This window comes from Mus caroli, unplaced genomic scaffold (genome assembly GCF_978045245.1).
Source record: "Mus caroli unplaced genomic scaffold, Mus_caroli_1 scaffold_12, whole genome shotgun sequence".
Taxonomy (NCBI): domain Eukaryota; kingdom Metazoa; phylum Chordata; class Mammalia; order Rodentia; family Muridae; genus Mus; species Mus caroli.
Window position 1 is genome coordinate 114,291,947 of NW_028227267.1, and position 20,085 is coordinate 114,312,031.

General features: G+C 39.5%; 1 protein-coding gene across 1 annotated transcript in view; it reads left to right on the forward strand.

Moving 5' to 3' along the window:
• Gpc6 (glypican 6) overlaps positions 1-20,085 on the forward strand; it is a 1,019,946-nt gene that overhangs the window by 237,484 nt on the left and 762,377 nt on the right. The window contains exon 2 of the mRNA XM_021181728.3: positions 8,340-8,498. Coding sequence (XP_021037387.1) covers positions 8,340-8,498 — 159 coding nt within the window. The remainder of the gene's footprint in view (positions 1-8,339; positions 8,499-20,085) is intronic.

Below are 20,085 nucleotides of genomic sequence, written 5' to 3' on the forward strand. Positions count from 1 at the left end.
TGCTTTCCTCTGTATGATACCATCAGTGGAGCAGTCACGGTTTTACAGATGCCCACTGAAACTGCAGTATTTTATAGAGGAGGGAATAATTTTTCATAGAAGCTTACATGCAGTTCAGTTTGATTAGGTTCTTAATCACTCTCACCTAGACTTGGCCCCTGTAGTGAATCAGTCTGTGAACTAGTTTACGGCTATTGAGCTTTGAACAGTAAATCCTAAGTTTTCAAGTGAGCTGTCATATAATTTAGTAGGAATGCTGATCTGCTGTTATCAAGGTCAAAAACAAGTACTTTATAAATTGGTTTATTGTCTATCACCACGGGATCATGCAATTCAATTGTAGAAATGGCTAACTTTGAGTAAGCAAAGAGGAGAGCCGGATTACAACAGCAATAAACTTGAAATTGATCATCATCTGAGGGTGAATTCGTAGGAGGCAGTTGGTTTGATGGATGCAATATGGGTCACAGAAAGCAAAAGGTATAAGTCAGCATGCTAGTCAGTGGTGCTGCGGAAGTTATGGGAGCTGGGAGTTATGGTTGGCCTGTGTTTGGCAAGCACGTTTGGAGAAGCGTAACTAGACCTTGCCAGGTTGGTCCATAAAGATGGAACCTGGGAAGAGGATCAAATTCAGAGAAGATACCATTCATGAAATAGGATTAACATCATCTTTGAACATTGGAATATAAAGATTTGGGAAGTCCGTAAGGGGTAAGGGTGCCAGGTATCTGAGGGAGTCTGACATTTACTAATGAATGTTTAGGGTTCGTGACTGCCCCTTTAGACCACTGAGTGTATTCATTTTGAAATACATGTGGAAAAAGTAACATGTATTAAATCTATTTTGGGAATCAGGGAAATGTCTTAGCATATATATAAAGTATATTCTAATATTGATGATGTAGATGTAGTCCATTAAACCTACCTGAGTTAGCACTGACAATTGATGGTTCATGAGCATGCCACATTCAGGGTGCTCTCTCCTCTCTTCCGTTTTTGTCTCTGTCTGCATATAACTTCCTCCTTTAAAAAGAAGCTTTCAATGTTTTACCCTAAATTATCATAAGAAATATATTGCATAATGCAACCAAATGCATACATAATGCAATGTGGCTGCAGCAAAAGGTTCCAAGATATGTGCTTACTTATATGATGAGCTCTGGAATGTTCTTGGCGTTTTGTTTGTTTGTTTTGATTTTGTTTTGTTTTTTATGGTTGATTGCTATTGACTTCCTGTTAAGATATTTCACTCCCTGCCTTTTAAGAGACATTCGTCAGGGCAAATAGGACAGGTGCAACTTCTTACTTCAAATGTAGCTTAGGCAACATGGTTATTCCTTAACTAGAAGTCAAGTAAGAAAAAACCATATCATCATGCAGATCATGCAATCTTTTTCCTTTTAAGTGCATCAAAGTCTGAGAGATGGATGAAAGTCCAGATATGTGCTCTCATACAACTTGTGTTTGTGCTACCAGAAGACCGAAAGCATGGGTGTGGTTCTGTACATTATGTTGGAATATGTAACGATAAGGTCTCTTTCTATCTCTTAACGTTAAACATAATAATTATCAGTTTAATCATGCATTGTATGCCATGTGACAAATGAGTGAAAGGACTGAAAAGCACATGCACTCTAATGAGTATTTTGTTGTTTCATTGGGTTTGAGGTTTTGTCGTTGTGCAGTGATGATTAGACCTAGGCTGTCTGCATGCTAGGTACGCACTCTGCAACTATGCTACATCCCCAGCTTCTTCTTCTTATGCAGATTCTGACAAAATCTCTACCAAAGCAGTGACTGATAGGAAGGAATAAGAGGGTATGATAGCAGTGAGGAGAAACAGCTCTCTCTGGAATAATACATTTTAGGTTGTTTTTGCCTTTCAAAAAAAGTTTTACAACTCTACTTTCTGTCCTGGGACGCCAGCACTCCAGAAATCAGTTCTGTCACCGTAGATCTTCTTGCACAATGATAGATGTTCTACTCTGACTCATGATGTCTATTACAGTACAGGGAGCTGAGGTTCCCATTGTCTGCCATTCTGAAAGCAGTTATACAAGTCCACTCTCTTCTGTCCAGAACAATTTTACTATGCTCTGACAGTTGACAATGGTGATGAGCCAATTTTCTCTTGGTCCAAATGGGCATTTCAGCCATATGTCTTTCGGTGGATTGCAAAATTGCGGATTCTTGTAGTCTAAGGGCTTCCCTATTGGACTCCGGCCTTAACTGGGAGACAGATCCAAGCAGCCAGCCACCAATTTTAGCTCCACTTGTTGCTCTGCTGGTAATGGCCCAGACAGCCATTTAAGAAGTGATGCTCAAGTTACAGGTTATGTGGAGAATCTGTCACTAAGCACAGGGATGACTAAAGCTCCGTAAAGGAAGCAGCATCAGGATAAAGGGAGCTTGCATACTGGCCTATGCTGCCGCGCTACATAATGAGAAAAGCCAGTCTTTACCACAGAGTGAAACCCACTTCAAATATGCAAAACAAACACAACACTTACCAAATCACAACAAAAATGACTGTACTGTTTGCATTTACAGTTATGTAAATTTCATCGAAACAGAAGGAAGGCAACACAAACTCAGTTTCCTTCCTGCCTGTTCCACTGCCAGCCACATTCCCTGGGCCTGCTGCATCCAAGTGAGAGTGTGCTCTATAATGGCTGCTACTGAACATCCCTCCCAAGTTGACATCTGGGAACCTCGTTTTGGCTGCTAGAAATCTGCCACACTGGAAATATTTATACTATGGGAATTTGTGTAATTTCAGATTACACTGGAGTGTATCTTGCTTTTAAATCAAACCCAACACAATAAAATTCTGTGGAGCTAACGGGTAATATTTGAAAACACAGTACTGACTTTACTTTCAGTCCTTCAGAGATCACTCTTGATGGACACTGAAAGAACAAAACAGCTTCTTTGTTCTTGGTTGTGGGTTAAATTTGAATAATTCTAGACAATCGGAGTGAGCACCAATATAGAAACTGAGAGCTGGTGTGTATGATGCTGCAACTCCCAATGCTCTTGGTTAGAGAATCCTCTTTGTATGTATGAAAGCACGTCACATACGTAAACACATATGCATAGGCTTCCATTGCGGGTTACTTGGAAGGGTTGTACTGTGTGAAATATGACCCAAGTTGACAAGTTCACAATCTGTAGGATAGCATCATGAAGAGTGAGGCAAGAGCTCAGGCTGTAATTTAGAGGGAGTTTTATTTTTTATGACACCTCAGTTCTCAGGATTGGTTAAGATTCTTACATTATGAATCATGATATTCTTCCTAAAACCAGCTGCTTAAAGATGTTAATTGTCTCCTCAAAATGCCTTTATGTCACCTCCTAGCTCCTCATTTGAATTCCCAAGTGCCACAGCCCAGAACACAGACATAACTCTTCCAGGATCTCAATAATCTCTCCATGCCATCCTAGGGCTGAGAAACATGAAACATTTTATTTGTTTTCCAGTCCAAGTACAGTGTGAACACTTTTCAGTGAACATAGCAGGCAGGAAAATCACAGCACATTGTGAAATGTTTTTATTGAATGCTTCCTTGTCACTAGTTAGCAGTAAAGCACTCGTACACAGAGAAGCTGCAGAGTCTAGAATGCAGCTGGATGCTTCTGTGCTCCTTCATGCTCCGTTCTGATTTCTTCTTGCTATTCCTGAACTAAATTGTAAGGGAAACACTGGTGTGCAAGGATGTAAAGCCGTTGAGAGGATGTGATATATCTGAATCAGGGAATACAATCTGCCTCCAAATAGCACTCTTCGGCTCTTTCCTACAGATGTCAAATCCCCTTGTAAATTGAAATTGTCATTGCACCATTGTGGGTTTGCTACTGGGCTCCTGGAGCCTTGCCTTTGGTGAGTGTCCAGCTCCTGATACAAGGGCAACAGGGAGTGGGGTGGCTGCATTGAACAGCAATTTTACTAGAAATGTAAAAATTCCATAGAGCCTACATAAGATGTCATAGCAGGAAGGATGTCTGTCCTCTGTCCTGCTGACTCTAATTACTGCTCATTCCTTGTCTTTTTCTTGTCTACTCTGAGCAGAATTTCTTCTTCTGTCATTGTTGGCCTGATACCTTAAGAGTCTGACACAGGAAAATCAGCATAAGAAGGAGACAATGTCTGTATCATCCAGGGCAGTATGTTGGGAATTCTCTCTGTGCAATCGGGATTCAAATTAAACAATTAACTTTTAATTCCATTTTATGAAGGGTATTTTTTTTTTGTAAATTTCCTAGTCAAAGTATTAGAAACACAGGAAGCAGCATTATTTAAATCTCTTACCAGGAATCACACACAAAAGGATGTCAGCCCTAGACGTGCTTTAAATAAGACCCCCAAAGCAGAATATTTGCTTAGTTTTCTCAAACTAGTTGGAATATTTGTTATTATGTTGATCAATATTCTTAAACAATCAATGACTTTAAATGTACAGAAGGAACATTTATATTAGAAAAATTGTAGAAAGGATGCATGCAACTGTTTGGTAAATTTAAATTTATGGAAGTAAAGTGGAACCAATCTTTTTTAAAGATGCCAACTTCTGCTTGTATACATCTGGTTGTTGTAAATACAAATTTAGAAGACTACTGCACTCCAGGTATGTTAACTCCAAAGCAAAGTATCTCCTATATGAGAAACTGTAGCTAAGCCTTAACCTTGTCTAGAATATCTTGCAGCCCTTCATCTTTTTCCTTCGGTGATGACAGAGTCTGAACATTGCCATATCCAAAGTAAATACTGCCCTTCTGCCAGACCTCACTTGCAGGTTTAGGAATCATTGCACTTTGTAATATCTCATCATCTTTAAATAATTTATCTCCTCATCTCTTGCCTGCCACCTCAAAAGAACCGGGATAGTAATCTTTCTCAGGGTTCTTGATGTCTAGGGAATCTGAAAATGTGGTGGCCTGGAGTCTGAGACATCAGTCCTTCTTGGCATATCACTTCTGTTGCTTGTTAGGGATTCACACTCTCAGGTCCCCTGGTTGTCACCTGTGAGTTCAGTGAGTTTGTGGGAGCAGACCAGCAGGGGCTAGCTCACTTGACTAATGAGGCCCTGATGTCTGCTGCTCTTAACCACCCTGCCACTCACCAAGTCTAATTTTGACAGTTTTTAGACCAAGGGCCATGTTTGGAGGCTGTGGGATTTGCCAGGATCAAATTTCTGCTGTCACCACAGCCTCCTGGCGTGGAAATGAGCATCTGGGCTGGCTTTGGAGAAGAGATATTGTAAAAATTGGCATAATTGAAGGGGACACTCATAGGAGGAACAGCCTGATCTTTTAAGGACAATTTAAGACCTAACTGCATGCCCTTGAGTTCCTTTTGCAGGGTTCTGTTGGAGATTCCTTCTTCCATATCTAAATATTAGATTATTTACTTAAGAGAAATTCAAGGACAAAAGAATTCAAGATTTTGATGGCATTAACTCCCCTAAGATGTGTCAACTTCTGCTATCCTTCTTGTCTGTGGTTGCGTTTCATCTTGTACCATGAACCTATGTAGTCGTTTCCATATACAGTTTGTCAATCAAGGATGGATATGCTTGAATATGAAATTTTAACTGTGCATTTTCTTCATCTGTGGCCTCCCATGCTGATTTTTGTCATCAAGAGCATGCCCTGATGTGTCTATCTACTCTCTGATTTAGATAAATTATATACCTAATTATATATCAGGTATGTTATAGAGAATCTAAGATAGTTTGATAAAAAACAATGACTGAGAATCCTTATAGACCATTTGTTTTCCTTCTTTATAAATTGTAACTTTGAAATTACCACTGTTATATGAAATGGTCCCCAATGCTCAACTTATTCCAGCAGAGAAAGTTTCCATGGCATGGGTTAGATCTAGTTTCTTCATATGGTGAACTAGATTTGAGCATGCTCAGAGGGAGGTAAACAATTCTGTTACTTAAGCCTGTGCAGTCTCTATCCTAGCTACATTCATAGCATCTTAATGTTGATAAAGTCAATAAAATGATGCAAAGATTACCGTCATCTGTGGTCTGTAATTGGCATTATATCTACTAACACTTGAATTTGAATTTCATAAGGCTTCATTATAACACTAAATATTGTTCTTTGATATTTTCCCAGCTGTACTCACCAGATCTATAGAAGCAGAGGTTGGAATTGGTTTAGCATAGAGGCCATGAAAGGAGAGCACTCATGTACCCCTAGCCAAGCATGATCTCAGAGCCAAGCAAGTTTTCATGAGCTCCTCATATTTATCTTTGTTTGCATGTGGGTGAACATGCATGCTGTCATGTACATTTGCTCTCATGTGTGCCTAGACCTGTAGGTCCCTGTGTGAAAGAGCCATCCTTGCTTCTTCATTGAAGAATTAGATGGTTCATGCATACAGTGGTATGTCTCAAAGGTCTGCTCATTTCCCTCACATTGGTTCTTGGCAGGGAGACTCATAAAGCCAGTGACTGACAAGCAGAAGAAGAAAATGGGGGGGGGGGCTCCAGAGCAACATGTAGAGGAGTGGTAGGCCTTTCCTGGTAGCACACTGACCTTGCTGACTCAATTCAGATGAGGTAACTGGAGTGGCCTTGCCTGGCCAATTTTATTGTGGCCTTAGAGTAATCATGTTGGAGACTGGAGTTCTGTGGGGGTGGTTTGGGGGCAATAGGAGAGTCCCAGCACCAGAGTGACTTCTGAAGATCCTGGGAGGCTCCTCTTTCTTATTACCTAACCCAGTCTCTCCCTCCAGCACATCCCAGAACAACTTCAGAAGTGTATTATGAAATATTTAAAACATATGGAAAATGTAACAGTGATGTGACCCCATGTAGCTGTTTCTAACAGACTTTTGCTCCTCCTCAGGAGCGATGAACCTTAATTGGATGCTTTTTACTCTCAAGAGTGATAGGTTCCCGCCCTTTTTTTTTTTTTTTTGGTTATAAAATTATGTGTAGTTTCAATGGTCTCATACCATCTTGGAAGTCACATAAATTCTACCTTTAATATGTAAACTTGGCCTGAAACTTTCTTTGTCCTGTTGTGACTCAATGTCACAGGGTATGGTGATACCAAAAAGGGGCTTCCCTTTCTCTGAAGAGAAAGGAAGTGGGTAATGAGGAGAAAGAATTTGTAAAGGTGGAAGTAGGAGGAGTGGAAGTAAATAAAGAAATAGATGGATGATAGAGAGATGGATGATAGATAGATAGATAGATGATAGATGATAGATAGATAGATAGATAGATAGATAGATAGATAGATAGATGATAGATAGATAGATAGATAGATAGATAGATAGATAGATAGATAGATAGATAGATATTTAATACATATATAAGGTTGGGAAAATAGGCCACCCCAGTCATACTTCATAAGGTTTGTGGGAGTGTGAGACACTCTACATTTCACACTGGACTGCAAACAACTTTTATTTATCCTGTTATCATCACTTGCAAATTCAATTGTCATTACATTAAGTATTAAATTCATTTGATTTCTGACTTGCACATCTGGGTATGAATTTTGGTTTTACAGCAGGGTGTGTTGAGACCGTTTTCCTCCTTCCATCTAGACTTTGTGATTAAACCTTTTCTGATAAGCCATAACACTAATGTAGATGTAATGTCAAAGCAAAGTCAAAGAAGTGGCCCAGCATCAAGCTGGCACATTAAGCACTAGACTCTTTCCCTTTAATTGTAGGTTTCAGTACAATACAAGCATCAGTTAAACCCATCAGTAGCTTTTCCCTTCCAGGACAGATTCTATCTGGCAAAAGTGCTACCTGAAGAATGTGTGACACAGGAGGCCACCATTAAAAGCATTCTCCCTCTCTCACTTCTGTGTTCCTACAGACAGCCAGGCAAGCACACACAAGTATCTATAGCACCATCTCTTGTCCCCGCCGCCTAACAGATTGTGTTCATGGGCCTCAGTGCCATTCACCTCCGTGACATTTCCAAAGACAAGCACACTTAAGACTCTCTGAGAACTCTTCTTGTCACCTGGTGTCATCTGGTACATTTTGAATAAAAGCAGGAAGGAAAACAAAACGAAAAATTAAGAAATTTTAAAAAATAACCAAACAGGTGTTTTGAGAGCTGCCTCACACCTGCAGTTAGTTATGTGGTGAGAACAGAGAGCAAATATTAAAATATTAGGTTTGACTCAAGTCTCATGGGCCTTGGGGTTGGTAAGCACATAGATGCTAACATCTAGAGTGTGTCCAGGCAGATGGCTGGGGAGGGAAATGGACAGGTGCCCCCAGGATTTGAATCAAATCTCCCAAATCTATCTAAAGTCCTTGCCATTTTGTAGTGATGTCTCCTTTCTTCTCACTGCAGGGGAGCACTTACGCATCTGCCCTCAGGAATATACCTGCTGCACCACAGAAATGGAAGACAAGCTGAGCCAACAGAGTAAACTGGAGTTTGAAAACCTTGTAGAAGAGACAAGCCACTTTGTGAGGACCACGTTTGTGTCGAGGCACAAGAAATTTGATGGTAGGCAAAGCGGGGTTCTCTTCACTGCGATGTGGTGTTCATGCGATGTTTTGTTCTACTAGGAAAAAGCATTTTTAAGAAAGAGGTTTCTGTTCCTTCTCAAACATGTACCGCATTGTCTGTGTCTAGGAAAGGCACGGACATTCTAGAAAGCATACTATTTTATAGTGATGTCAGACGATGACACTCTGGATGAACAAAGCTCTTTTGTGTTAGTCTCCTGCCTGGGAGATTGCTCAGCAAAATGAAGGTCACTGTTTCATTCTTTGGATGATCCCCGTTTAAGGTTTCTGTTAGTTTAACTTATCTTCAGTTTTTCCAGCGGGAAGTTTCATTGAAACGTCTTGTCACTTGCGAGTATTTGCACTGCTGTATCCTTTTTAAGAGGACAGACTCTTGGGAATGGCAGTGACAGGGTCTCTCTCTCTATGAGTGTTTCCAATGAAGTAGTGCAGCCCACCCTGTACACTCTGTACAGCACACAGTGTGGAGCATTTCATAAAGGCTTTCAACCCTCTTTTCATTTCCAGATCATAAGTAAGCAGACTTGATTTCATATTTTAAGAAATATTTTTGGAATAGAAACACAAAGTGTGAAAACAATTACACGTATAATTTCCACTTGAATTTCTAGTGAGGAACTCCAATCATATTCCAATACCGTCTGAATTTTAACAAAAACTTCAATAGCTGAAGGGTATGTTTAGGGATGGAGTGGTAAAGAAATGTGTGTATTACGCTCTCAATCATTGTGAACCAAATGTTCAACTTGTTCAAGGCTTCCTCCATCCCCATTGCACGTGTTCACTGACCCAGGGTCAACATATCATTCACTTCACTCTCTTCAGTCAGAGCACCACAGATCCAGTTAGGAAATAATTTCTTTTTCTATAATAGGTAAATCGCTTTATTTTATGGCTGCTTTTCACATGATTTTTACACTGTTGCTTTTCAAATTGCTTCTCCGAGTTGTAAAATGATGGGTGTACATGGATGAACTAATGATACACATGGGTGAACTAATGATGGTGTGACTTTTCCATGCTGCTGATGTTTTATCTTCCCTGCGAGAGTGTTCCAGCACCTTCCTGCTCTTCACTCCTGCCACATGCCAAACACTCTCCGTCATAGATGTGAAAGCAACTCCTTATTTAAAGTGTGATGCTGAAAATGTTTTCACTCGAATCCAACAAGGGAGTACTCGGCCCTTGATTGACAGATTACAAGTCCAGTGGCACTGACGACTCACCAGTACGCATTGAGACATCTTGTCCTTCAGTGCAGAGAGCAGCTGAGTGAAATCTGCTCTTGCTGCTTTCATCTTGTGTTTGGAAACTAATTCTATGCATTTCCAAAGCCGTCTTTCTTAAGTTTGCCTCTCATTCTAGAATTCGGAGCCTTGGATGTTTGTTTCTCATAAGAAAAATAGTAGATTGCGACTAGCTTCATGAAACGTTTGGTGCGTCTTTTACAGAGAAGGGAAGTCATTTAACAAGTCCAAGCCAGACACTTCTGACATTTTATCAGTTACTCTTATATCTCATTTGTTTTAACTAACAAATCTCCCTCCCTTTTTAAAAAAGTGAGTTTTAAAATGAGTTAGTGTAGGTAGGGATCTGTTGTCAACTCCTTAGACAAAGGCATGGATTTTTGACAGGAGTATATCTAACATGATGGTGATGAAGTCTTTAGCAAGACCCTCCTCTGTTGCAGTTCTATGAGAGTCATAAGAGAGAAGCTAAGAGATTCTGGAGGCAATATGTCAATTTCATGAGACTTTTAAAGGGAATATATATGTAATCTTCTAGATGTCTTCTTCCAGAGTTTAGTCTTGAAAAAAATATATATATATATGATAATTCCAGCAATAATTTCTACCTTTCTTTCACTCTAATTCTGTTATATGATTATATGATCTATCTTATTAGACCATAAAGGTGATCCTGCTAGTGAACCTTCAAAAGCAATGGGACATTCAGAGAAACTTTGGTCATAGTGCAAGCTAGACAAATGCCTGTTATAGCTGAGCTATAACCCAGGCCTCTGTCCCCCACTCCTTCTCTCTTTTCATCTACCCCTCTTTTCTTCTTCCCCCTACTTCCCTCTCTCTCTTCTCCTTCTTTCCTTCCTCTTTTTTTTTTTTTGAAAAGTCACTCCCTTGAGGCATTTCCTGGTGAGTATAAGTGGCTGTGACCACAGAAAAACTATCTTGCTAGAATCAACTGTGGAATGTAACCTTTTGGGTTTTATTTTCTTGCATAAGAAGCAGTATTGCTGTCAACAGCTTAGAGTTTAGTTTTAGAGATTTTCAGTTCGGTGAGGCCTTTGCATTATTACTGAAATCTGGAATCCAAACATCCCATTGGCATTTCCAACCACCTTCACAGTTATAGCAAACATACCTTTGCTAGCTACACTTATTGATATGAGAGAAACAAAGAATTAATTTTAATCTGAGAACACGGCTACCTATGCTTAGTAAGGATAGCAACAAGTGCATGCGGTCTATATGATCCAATCCTTAGTGCATTAATCAACATGTTAATTAGTCTCTTATTGTTGGCTTCTGCTTTTATTAGAAATGCCTTGTTCCAATTTTGCTCCCAGCTCTATCCTGACTGGTGAATCTGTAGAAATTTTAAACAGCATAAGCCTCATACTATTTTGGCCTTATGTATATTTTTCTCAGTTTTTACTTAATATTTTGAGTAATATTTAGAAGATCTATTGTGTAAAATTCTAAATAGTTACTACATAATGGGAATATATGAATACATTTGAATTTTTCCGCATGTTTCCAAACCATCAACTTTTGCTTCTCATTCCAATAACCTAATGCTTAAAAGACAGGGATTGGGAAGATGTATGCTGGAATGTATAGAAACTGTGTTCTTTAGCAGAGAGTTATCAGGTTAGATAGTTTTCTTGAGGAATGAAAATCACTTCAAAGCCCCTTTGGAAGTAGGTAGAGCTGTTCTCAGCATGCAGAACTAGCTTTATGTTGCTCTCCATAAGGTGAAGTTGTACAGAGGAACCAGCCAGAGGCACTCACAACTTTGTCCCCTTACTTCTGACCGCTGTCTGAAGCACACCTGAGAAGTTGAGGATCAAGGCGCATGGTTATGTAAACTTGTAAAGAATGAGAGGGTCACCCTTGTGCACTCGCTCGTGTTGGAAGAATTCTGTGTTTGTTGACCACTGGCCCTGTCAAATTAGCATCTTTGTCTAAGACTTCACTGTTTTTATGCCTCTTGTCTTTATGCTATGTGTTAGGAGCCCCTTAGGGAGTCTGCTGAGGGTGGTAACTGTAACCAGAGGCAATGCAGGGCTTCATCCTTCACACTGTAAAATGCTTACCCCATTTATCAGGGATAAGATGCAACACAAAACCACACATCCATCAAGTGGCAGAGTCAGAATTCTGTCCTAAGCTGAGCATGCCCTCTTGTTTACTGTCCTCTGTCTTATACCATAATCCAGTCTCCATATGTGTTGACATGTCATGGCCAAACAAGTAGCTATGCTTCTGTCTCCCTGCCTATCCTGTCCAGATTATAATGGGGAAGAAGCAGAAATGGTTGCAGGAAAGAAAAGGACTCAGAGATATTTTTAATCCTGAAGATAAAAAAAAAGAAAGAAAATTACTTACCTAAATATAGTTCAACTCCCTGAGGATCTGGAGCCTTCAGAGGGGAGGGGCCTTGCCAAGTTTCCATCAAGGAGCAGGAAATGAATATTGTAACCTGATACCTACATCAGTCTTAAAAATAGCCACGTTGTAGGCAATCAATATTTAGTTTATTTGTTTTAAGTATACACTGGCAAACCTTTCCTGATGCTTCTTTAACAAAAACGATTGCAATAATTGCACACTAAGCATCTACCCACATGGAAAAGGCAGCCACAAGAGTCAGTTGCTGTTGTTCCAAAGTTTAATAGAATAAAAACCCGCCTTTCCTGATGCAGTGGAGGCCAGTTGTGTACACTCCTTAGCTTATGTAGCCGGCTAGATTCTATCAGGGGGTAGGCAGTTGAGCCCTTTCTTAAGATTGCCTGTGGAACACAGAGTTATTTCTTTGCTTAAATGAATATGGCTTTCCTTTATATTTATTCAATGTGAAATTTACCTACAATTTGAACTTTCTATAAAGGTTTCCTTTTTTTATTGTTGTTGTTTAGAACTTTCTTCTTGATCATATTATTGGACTTTGCATCCTAATTCTTAATTTATATATTTTAATGATATACATTTGTCAAGAATTTTGGCAGCAAGTACATTTTTAAAAAGCAAACTAAAAACAGAAGAACATTAATTTCCTTTCTTATGCAGGAAATTCCTGTGTTGACACCCTCAGAATACCCATTTCACTGAAAGCAGGCGTTATTTATGTGCTGAGGTGTAGTGTTATCACAGTGCAAGCCTGCTCATACTTACTTTTAAAATATAGTATCTCATCTATATACCACATAGATGACAATAATGTAATAACTTCTTTAAAATATAGTCTAATTTCTCCGAGAAAGCACCTACATGAAAGAGAAAAAAAGGGGTTCCATATGGTAATAGACTCTTCCTTATTTTCCATCATATGGGTCATAATGTACATGTCTGGCAGAGTATACATGTATAATTTCAATTTGAAAAGCTTTCTCCGCCGATGGACAACTCTTAGGCAAGTGTGACTTATATAGAAAACTGACTAGTAATAACTAAAATATGTTCATTGCTGTAGTAGTTCATCTTGAAAGAGATGTAAATATTAAATGGAGATTAAAAGCAGGTTTGTCTGGTTATGATCATGCACACGTGAAATGCCATAGTGTGGGGATAGAGGCAGGAAGATCAGGAATTCAAGGCCAGTCTCGAATACATAAGAATGAACAAAACAGAATGAAAATAAAAGCACAGAAGTGACCTGCATCCTAGAATAGAGTACTTTGCAATAAGGAGAAAGTACTGCGCTCTCCTCCTTAGAAGTACCATGATAGACTTCTTAGAGGAATGGACAGTCAATATCCTTAAAGGATGGTTTAAGACTGTAATAATCAAAGGAATGGCAGAGAGCACAGGGCTCCAGAGAATTTATGTGCAAGTCCACACACATTTTGATAGCATAGTTGCTACTGCTTTATCTCCAGCTAGCATTACGTATGAGCATCTGCCATCTCCCTACTTCTTTAGGTTGGTATCCTGATTTAGATAGAAATGTCTTATTCTTTATATCAGCCTTCTAGTGTTTTGCAACAACCACATAATTTTAGGGAATAGACAAGAAGTGTCTAATTTTCTTTAATAATTGGATCCATTTTATATACTTGATATCGTTTGGGGAGCAGCACTCAAGCTTGCCCCCTCTTTGTTTTTTGGTGAAGCTTGGAGGTAGACAAAAAGTTGGAGTAAGGTATCCATTGGAGGTTTAAGTGCAGCCGATGCATTTTGGCTTGGGTTAGGTCGGATAAACTGAACCTCACGGTCTTCATCATTGCCACTAACAATGGAGCAGATGTTCGATTACACTCATCTACAGAGATGGAGAGTGGAAAGAAAGATTTTCTCTATATCCCTCTCTACTGTCACTCTCAACTGTTCCCTATTGCTCACTCCAAACCATAGTCTACCTCTTTATAGGACTGCCTTCCATTGCATACCAGGGCACACTGAAGAATACCTGTATAGCATCGTATACATTCATACTCTGTCCCTTTTTCCAAGATGTTGCTGCAAAAAGACAAAGGTGTAATGGCTCCACCTCTTGTACTACTTATGCCTTCTCCCACTGTATCATCTATTGTGTTCATGAGGGCTAGAATGCCCACCATCATAAAATGCAGTTAGCCGGATGCCTCCTTTATGTTTCGTGGGTCACCACCACAGTGACAGGTGCTCCAGCTGCAGCATAGTCTTCTTGAGGTCAGATTGTGTTTGGTGGGGTTTAATCATAGAAATGTTCTCTCCATCACTTAGAAAGTAATCTGGTAGCTGGGCAGTGGTGGCTCACGCCTTTAATCCCAGCACTCGGGAGGCAGAAGCAGGCAGATTTCTGAGTTCAAGGACAACCTGGTCTACAGAGTGAGTTCCAGGACAGCCAGTGCTACACAGAGAAACCCTGTCTTGAAAAACAAAAACCAAACCAAACCAAAACAAAACAAAAAATGTATTCTCGTAAATTTTCCCAAGGGCAAATGTTGACAAATGGATGTGGTCTTCATTTTTTCCTTCCTCTTCAACTCCCACCTCAATCATTCCATCCCCTATCCTTTTCTTCCACTCTCTTCCTTGTTTAGATCTTAGTAGATCCTCCAATCACAAAGATGCAGGATGTAAATCAAATGCTACATAGACTGTGTGAAGAACTAGCAATCCTTTTCTAGTTTTTAGACCCTCCCACCCCATGCCTCACAGTAACATCGCATTATTTTCCAAGCGTGGTTGAAATATTATCTGATTATTGCCAATACCCCTGCACAGTGGCGTAGCTGAGGAACTATTTTCTAGACAAGTCCATTTCTTCTAAGTATTTCTTTATCAGACACTGAAAGCAGCCCTACCAGAAGGGTTCTTGGTCATGATTGTTAATAAGAAGACAAGTATCTACTCTCTGAAATTGGCTCACTAATACTTTTGGTGAGTATGGGTATATTACAGGAGAAATTTCATTTAAGTTAAATTCATGTGCCACTGAATGGAGAAAAGCTGATTTCCTTATTTTAATGAAAAATCAAGAAAAATGTTTAATGGGAGTTTAAAACAGAGCTTGCTGGAAATGCCTTTGTCTTCTGGTGTGAGTACATAGTAGCTCTGTATAGATCAGGCTGCACGGTGTGTTATGTCAGCAACTTCTTCAGTGTAGTAGTGTGGCCACAGGGTAGAAGGTACTGGTGTACAGCTGGCATTGCTATGAAAGGTTACTTGATATTTGTCAGTGATGAGAAGTGGGCACTGAACTATTTTTCACTACTGTACTTAGACAGCACAAAATTGTCCATTTCCAAATAAAATCAAATTTTAAAGCTGTCAATCCCCCCATCAGTCCTTTATGTGTTAAAAAATTCTGGGGGTGTCTTTGACTCTCTGGTGGGCCTTTGAATTCCTTTGCACCCATGGGGTTCCTACCCTTCTCTGAGGAGAAGGGAAGGGAGGAATGGGGGCAGTAGTATAAGGCTGGGACTGGGAGGAGAGGAGCTAGGAGCTAGAGAGCTGTGATCAGGCTGCAAGGTGAGTAAATGAACAAGTTAATGAGGGAAAAAGATTTGAGATTCAAAAGAAAAAAATGAATAAAAGTGACTCTTTATTTTAAAAAAGACAAAAAACAACCCCAAAACTTCGACGTCATTGTAAGGTCCTACTGAAGTGAAAGTGCACAGAGAGGAAAGGGAAGACACCCATACAGGTGGTAGGTAGAATTTTGAGAACAGACTCATTGTCCTTAACTTGCAAACCCATGCAGATATTTGTATGTGTGCTGGGATTGGAGCCCAGGCATTTCACACACTAGGCAAGTTCTCCAACTCGGAGCCACATCCCTAGTCCCATCCAAATTATTGGTCTCTGTTGCTGTTAGGCATGGAGGTCATATGCAGAATTGAAGAGCCACCAGTTATAGAATCCTAGAATTAAAATGTTCTGCTAGCAATGCTGCTCTCACTTTTCTGTTGTACTGTCTTTGCATAACTGTGGTCAATTACACAAAGCACACTGGTCTTCAATCAGTAAGGCGCATGGAACTTAGTTAGTACCAGTGACCTGATTCTATCTAAGCATCTATGGTTGTTTTCCTTCAACTAGTGCCCATGATGGTCCGTGTAAATCAGGGCCTGCCAAAGCAACACAATCATCCCAGATCTTTACCAGCTTTGAATCAAGGTGCAGTATAGACAGTATGTATACAGCTAAATAAGGGAAGTATTTTTCTATAGCTTGGATATGGAACAGCATCCACCATGTACTGTGAGATAAAAGCTGGATCAGCTAGGTGGAAAGAAAATGTCATAGTGGAGCAGCTAAGAGGTTCTGGCCAGTAGGTTACATTCAGATAGTTGAATGTGTGCCTTTAGAATGAAATGTGGGGTTCTTGTCTCTGCTTTGTTCTACATTATGACTTCTTTGCATGATTTGGAAGGATGTTGCCGATTTCCTTCAGGCCCCAAATGTGATGTATGTGTTACCATGCCTCAGAACTAAGCCAGTAGATTGTGAAGTAGAACCTCCCAAACCGAAACAAAGTGTGTCTTTGTTTATTTAAGTGGATTATCCCCAGTCTTTTGTTATATTGATGAGAATCTAATTAATACTATGTTAAAGACAGCCTTCAAGATTCCAAAGTCAATGTAACATTTCATAAAATAAATTACCAGTAACATCTCGCAATCATTTTCTTTACAAATCATACTTCTCTTTCATTCGCTAGCAAACTTCTGTTGATTGATTGACACTAGCAATGAAAACTAATGTTGGGCATTTCAGCAGTTCAAAGAAATCAAATGTTTGTGCAAGTATTGCGATTCTGGTGCACAGGAAAACGCTCCTGAGCCAACTGTTGAGGAGGCGTAGTTACCAGCTCAGAATGTGGCCCACAAATCTTGGACTTTAGAAACATACATTTTCTGTTTAAGAATGTGCCATTTTTAATTTTCTAAAAGATTTGCTGAATAGACAAATATTAATCTTGAGACTTCTGAGAATGTCCATGCATAGCTTTTCTGTGATTTGATCCCTACTTAATGGTTTAATTAAACACTGATACCTTGAAATTGGGAAGGAAACTTGGATGTAAGGAAAAAACATGGGCTATATATCTTTGAAGAAATAGTCATCTATCATCTGTCTGTCTGTCTGTCTGTCTAGCTAGCTAGCTATCATCTATCTATAAATCAATCATCTCTCTTCCTATCTATCTACCTACCTGCCTACCTACCTATCTATGTATCATCTATCTATCTCTCATCTATCATCATCAATCACTTTTCTAAATGGAATCAAGATGCAGTTGACTACAGAAACGGGCTCTGTTAGACTCTCCTCCATAGTATTTGGTTATGGGATCCCTTATAATTTTTCTTTTATGTACTATTCTTATTAAAATATGATCCTTTTAAGACTAATCTCATTAAGTATATGAATTTTGTTTGCCTTATTATATTTTATCTTCCCATACTTGACTTAAAGTAGGGCATAATTAATAGTGCTGTAGTGTTGTCTCCCTGTGGCACTAACCTGTGTGGACTCAAGGGCACATACTGGCTAGATGAATTGCTTAAAGACCTATAATAAATATGACAGAAGAAAATGGGGAGCCTTGAATTCTAGTTATCTATTAACTCTTACCATCCATAAACCTGGAACTCAGTGGCACTTGTTCCACATAATTTAATGGAGCTAATTTTGAATTCCCAAAAATAAAGGTTGACCTCTCCTGGGGTAATCATCAGAGTTCAAGTTTAAAAGCCAGGTACTGTGTGTTCCTGGAATCTCCATGGTGGGGAGACAGAGGTAGGCAGAGTCCTAGGGCTCACTGGCTAGTGGACCTAAACTTATCCATGAGCAGGCCAGAGATAGACTCTGCCCCACCCCAACGTGGACAGTTTCCAAGGAATAAAAGCTGAGGCTAAACCTTCATTTCCCAGTTCCCGTGGGCACCTGTCTGTCTATGTCTGTCTATCCTCTTCTGCATTTCCTGTCGCCCACGCACAGAAATCTTTAGATGACCTTCTAACACTTCAGATCATAGGCACCAAACTTTCTAAGCGATGTGCAGAAAGTGTGAAGCTTACCACTGGGCTCTATCTTTTATTGTCTATTGGTGGCCTACTTCCAAGTCATACAACTAATAGTAATAAATGTAATTTCAATAATTAGTTCATCATCTGATTTAGAAAAAATGTATTTTGACTTTCTATGTTTCATAGGGCTGTTTTACATGTGTCAGGCCTCTCAGTTTGTAAAATGATTTGCCAAGTTTGAAATTCTTCTCATGATAGTATCACGTTTCAATTCACAAGCAAGTACATGTTGTAATCATGATATTTCCTGTGTCTGATTTTGTTAAACATACATTCATTTCAGAAATTTTGTAAACAAATTCTCTCCATGACATTATATGCAAATTTATAGAGCAAAGCATCATGGTATAAATTACTCCAGCAAGCAGCTCTGGTGGGGACAGAGCTGAGAATCACTGCTCAATGTGTGCAATTAGGGAGAGTTTCTCGGTAAGCACATTTGCTCCACAACTGACTTAATGTATAGATCACTCGGGATGGATGAATACAAACAAGTTCATGCACTCAAGTTTTCAGATCATTGCAAATCTCAATTCACACTAGAGGAACATGAATATTCAGTGACTTCACATTTATAGTGTTTACTAAATACTTATTGATTTTCCATAATTGTATTTAAAACAACTTTAAATTTGTATTCAAAATGCCTGTTTCTTAGAGGCCTTATTTCTTGATTCACTAGGTATTACGAATAGAGAAATACTTAATGACACGATGCAGTCTTGGCATGCTGCCCCAGTTGAAGGAGAGAGATGCAACTTCAAATATCATTTCTCCCAAGGCTCACTCACTGAGTTAAGTTTGAACTGAGCTTCTTTATGCCACTTTTTAATAATCCAAGATATTAACATTCTTTACAACAAGTGTCATGCAATGACTCCTGCACACATGAATGGCTTTCTTGCCAGCGACTAATGTATTTCTTCCTTTCATGGCCTGCAGGGATAATAGCAGAACTGTCTGTGGCCATGCCCCTCAGTCCCCAGCCTCCAGCCCCAGCCATGTGGTAGGGTGACCCTGTATGCTCTTCCCCTTTGGTGGGGTGACCCTATATATATATATATATATATATATATATATATATATATATATGCTCATTTCCTTTTGTCACATCAGTTAGACACGTTGAAAGGATTGTTCTCTTAGATAAAGTTGTATTTGCTTTAAATTCATAGAAACAATAGCAGTATCTGTTCTTTCTCTGGTAAACTGATGCTCAAAACCCAGCAACACACAATGATTTTCTGTGGTCAGAGCAGAAAGGTCTTTGCGAACTGAGGGGAAAGGTCAGCTGTTTGTCCTCCCCTGATGTAAAACCTCAAGTGTGACTTTATTCTCAGCCCTCTTCGCCCGTTGGTTTCATGTCAAAACTTATTCTTCACGTATTTCAGAAGCAGTGGAGAAACACACCATCATTGTCATGTATTTTAAGTTTACATGCAATGTTTTCTTTTTTAAGTTATATAATGAAATAGAGAATTCTCCGGTAACCTTTAAAAGGCTAAATAAGTTGAGCTGTGATGACTAATGACCTTTTTGTCTTCATAAACATTTCCTTGCCATTTAAACAAGCATCTGCACATGAAATAAACTATCTTGCCAGTGAGCCAACTTTCTTTTTTTTTTTTCTTTATATACATTTCAAATGCTATCCCGAAAGTTCCCTATACCCTCCCCCTGCCCTGCTCCCCTACCCACCCACTCCCACTTCTTGGCCCTGGCATTCCCCTGTACTGGGGCATATAAAGTTTGCAATACCAAGGGGCCTCTCTTCCCAGTGATGACCGACTAGGCCATCTTCAGATAT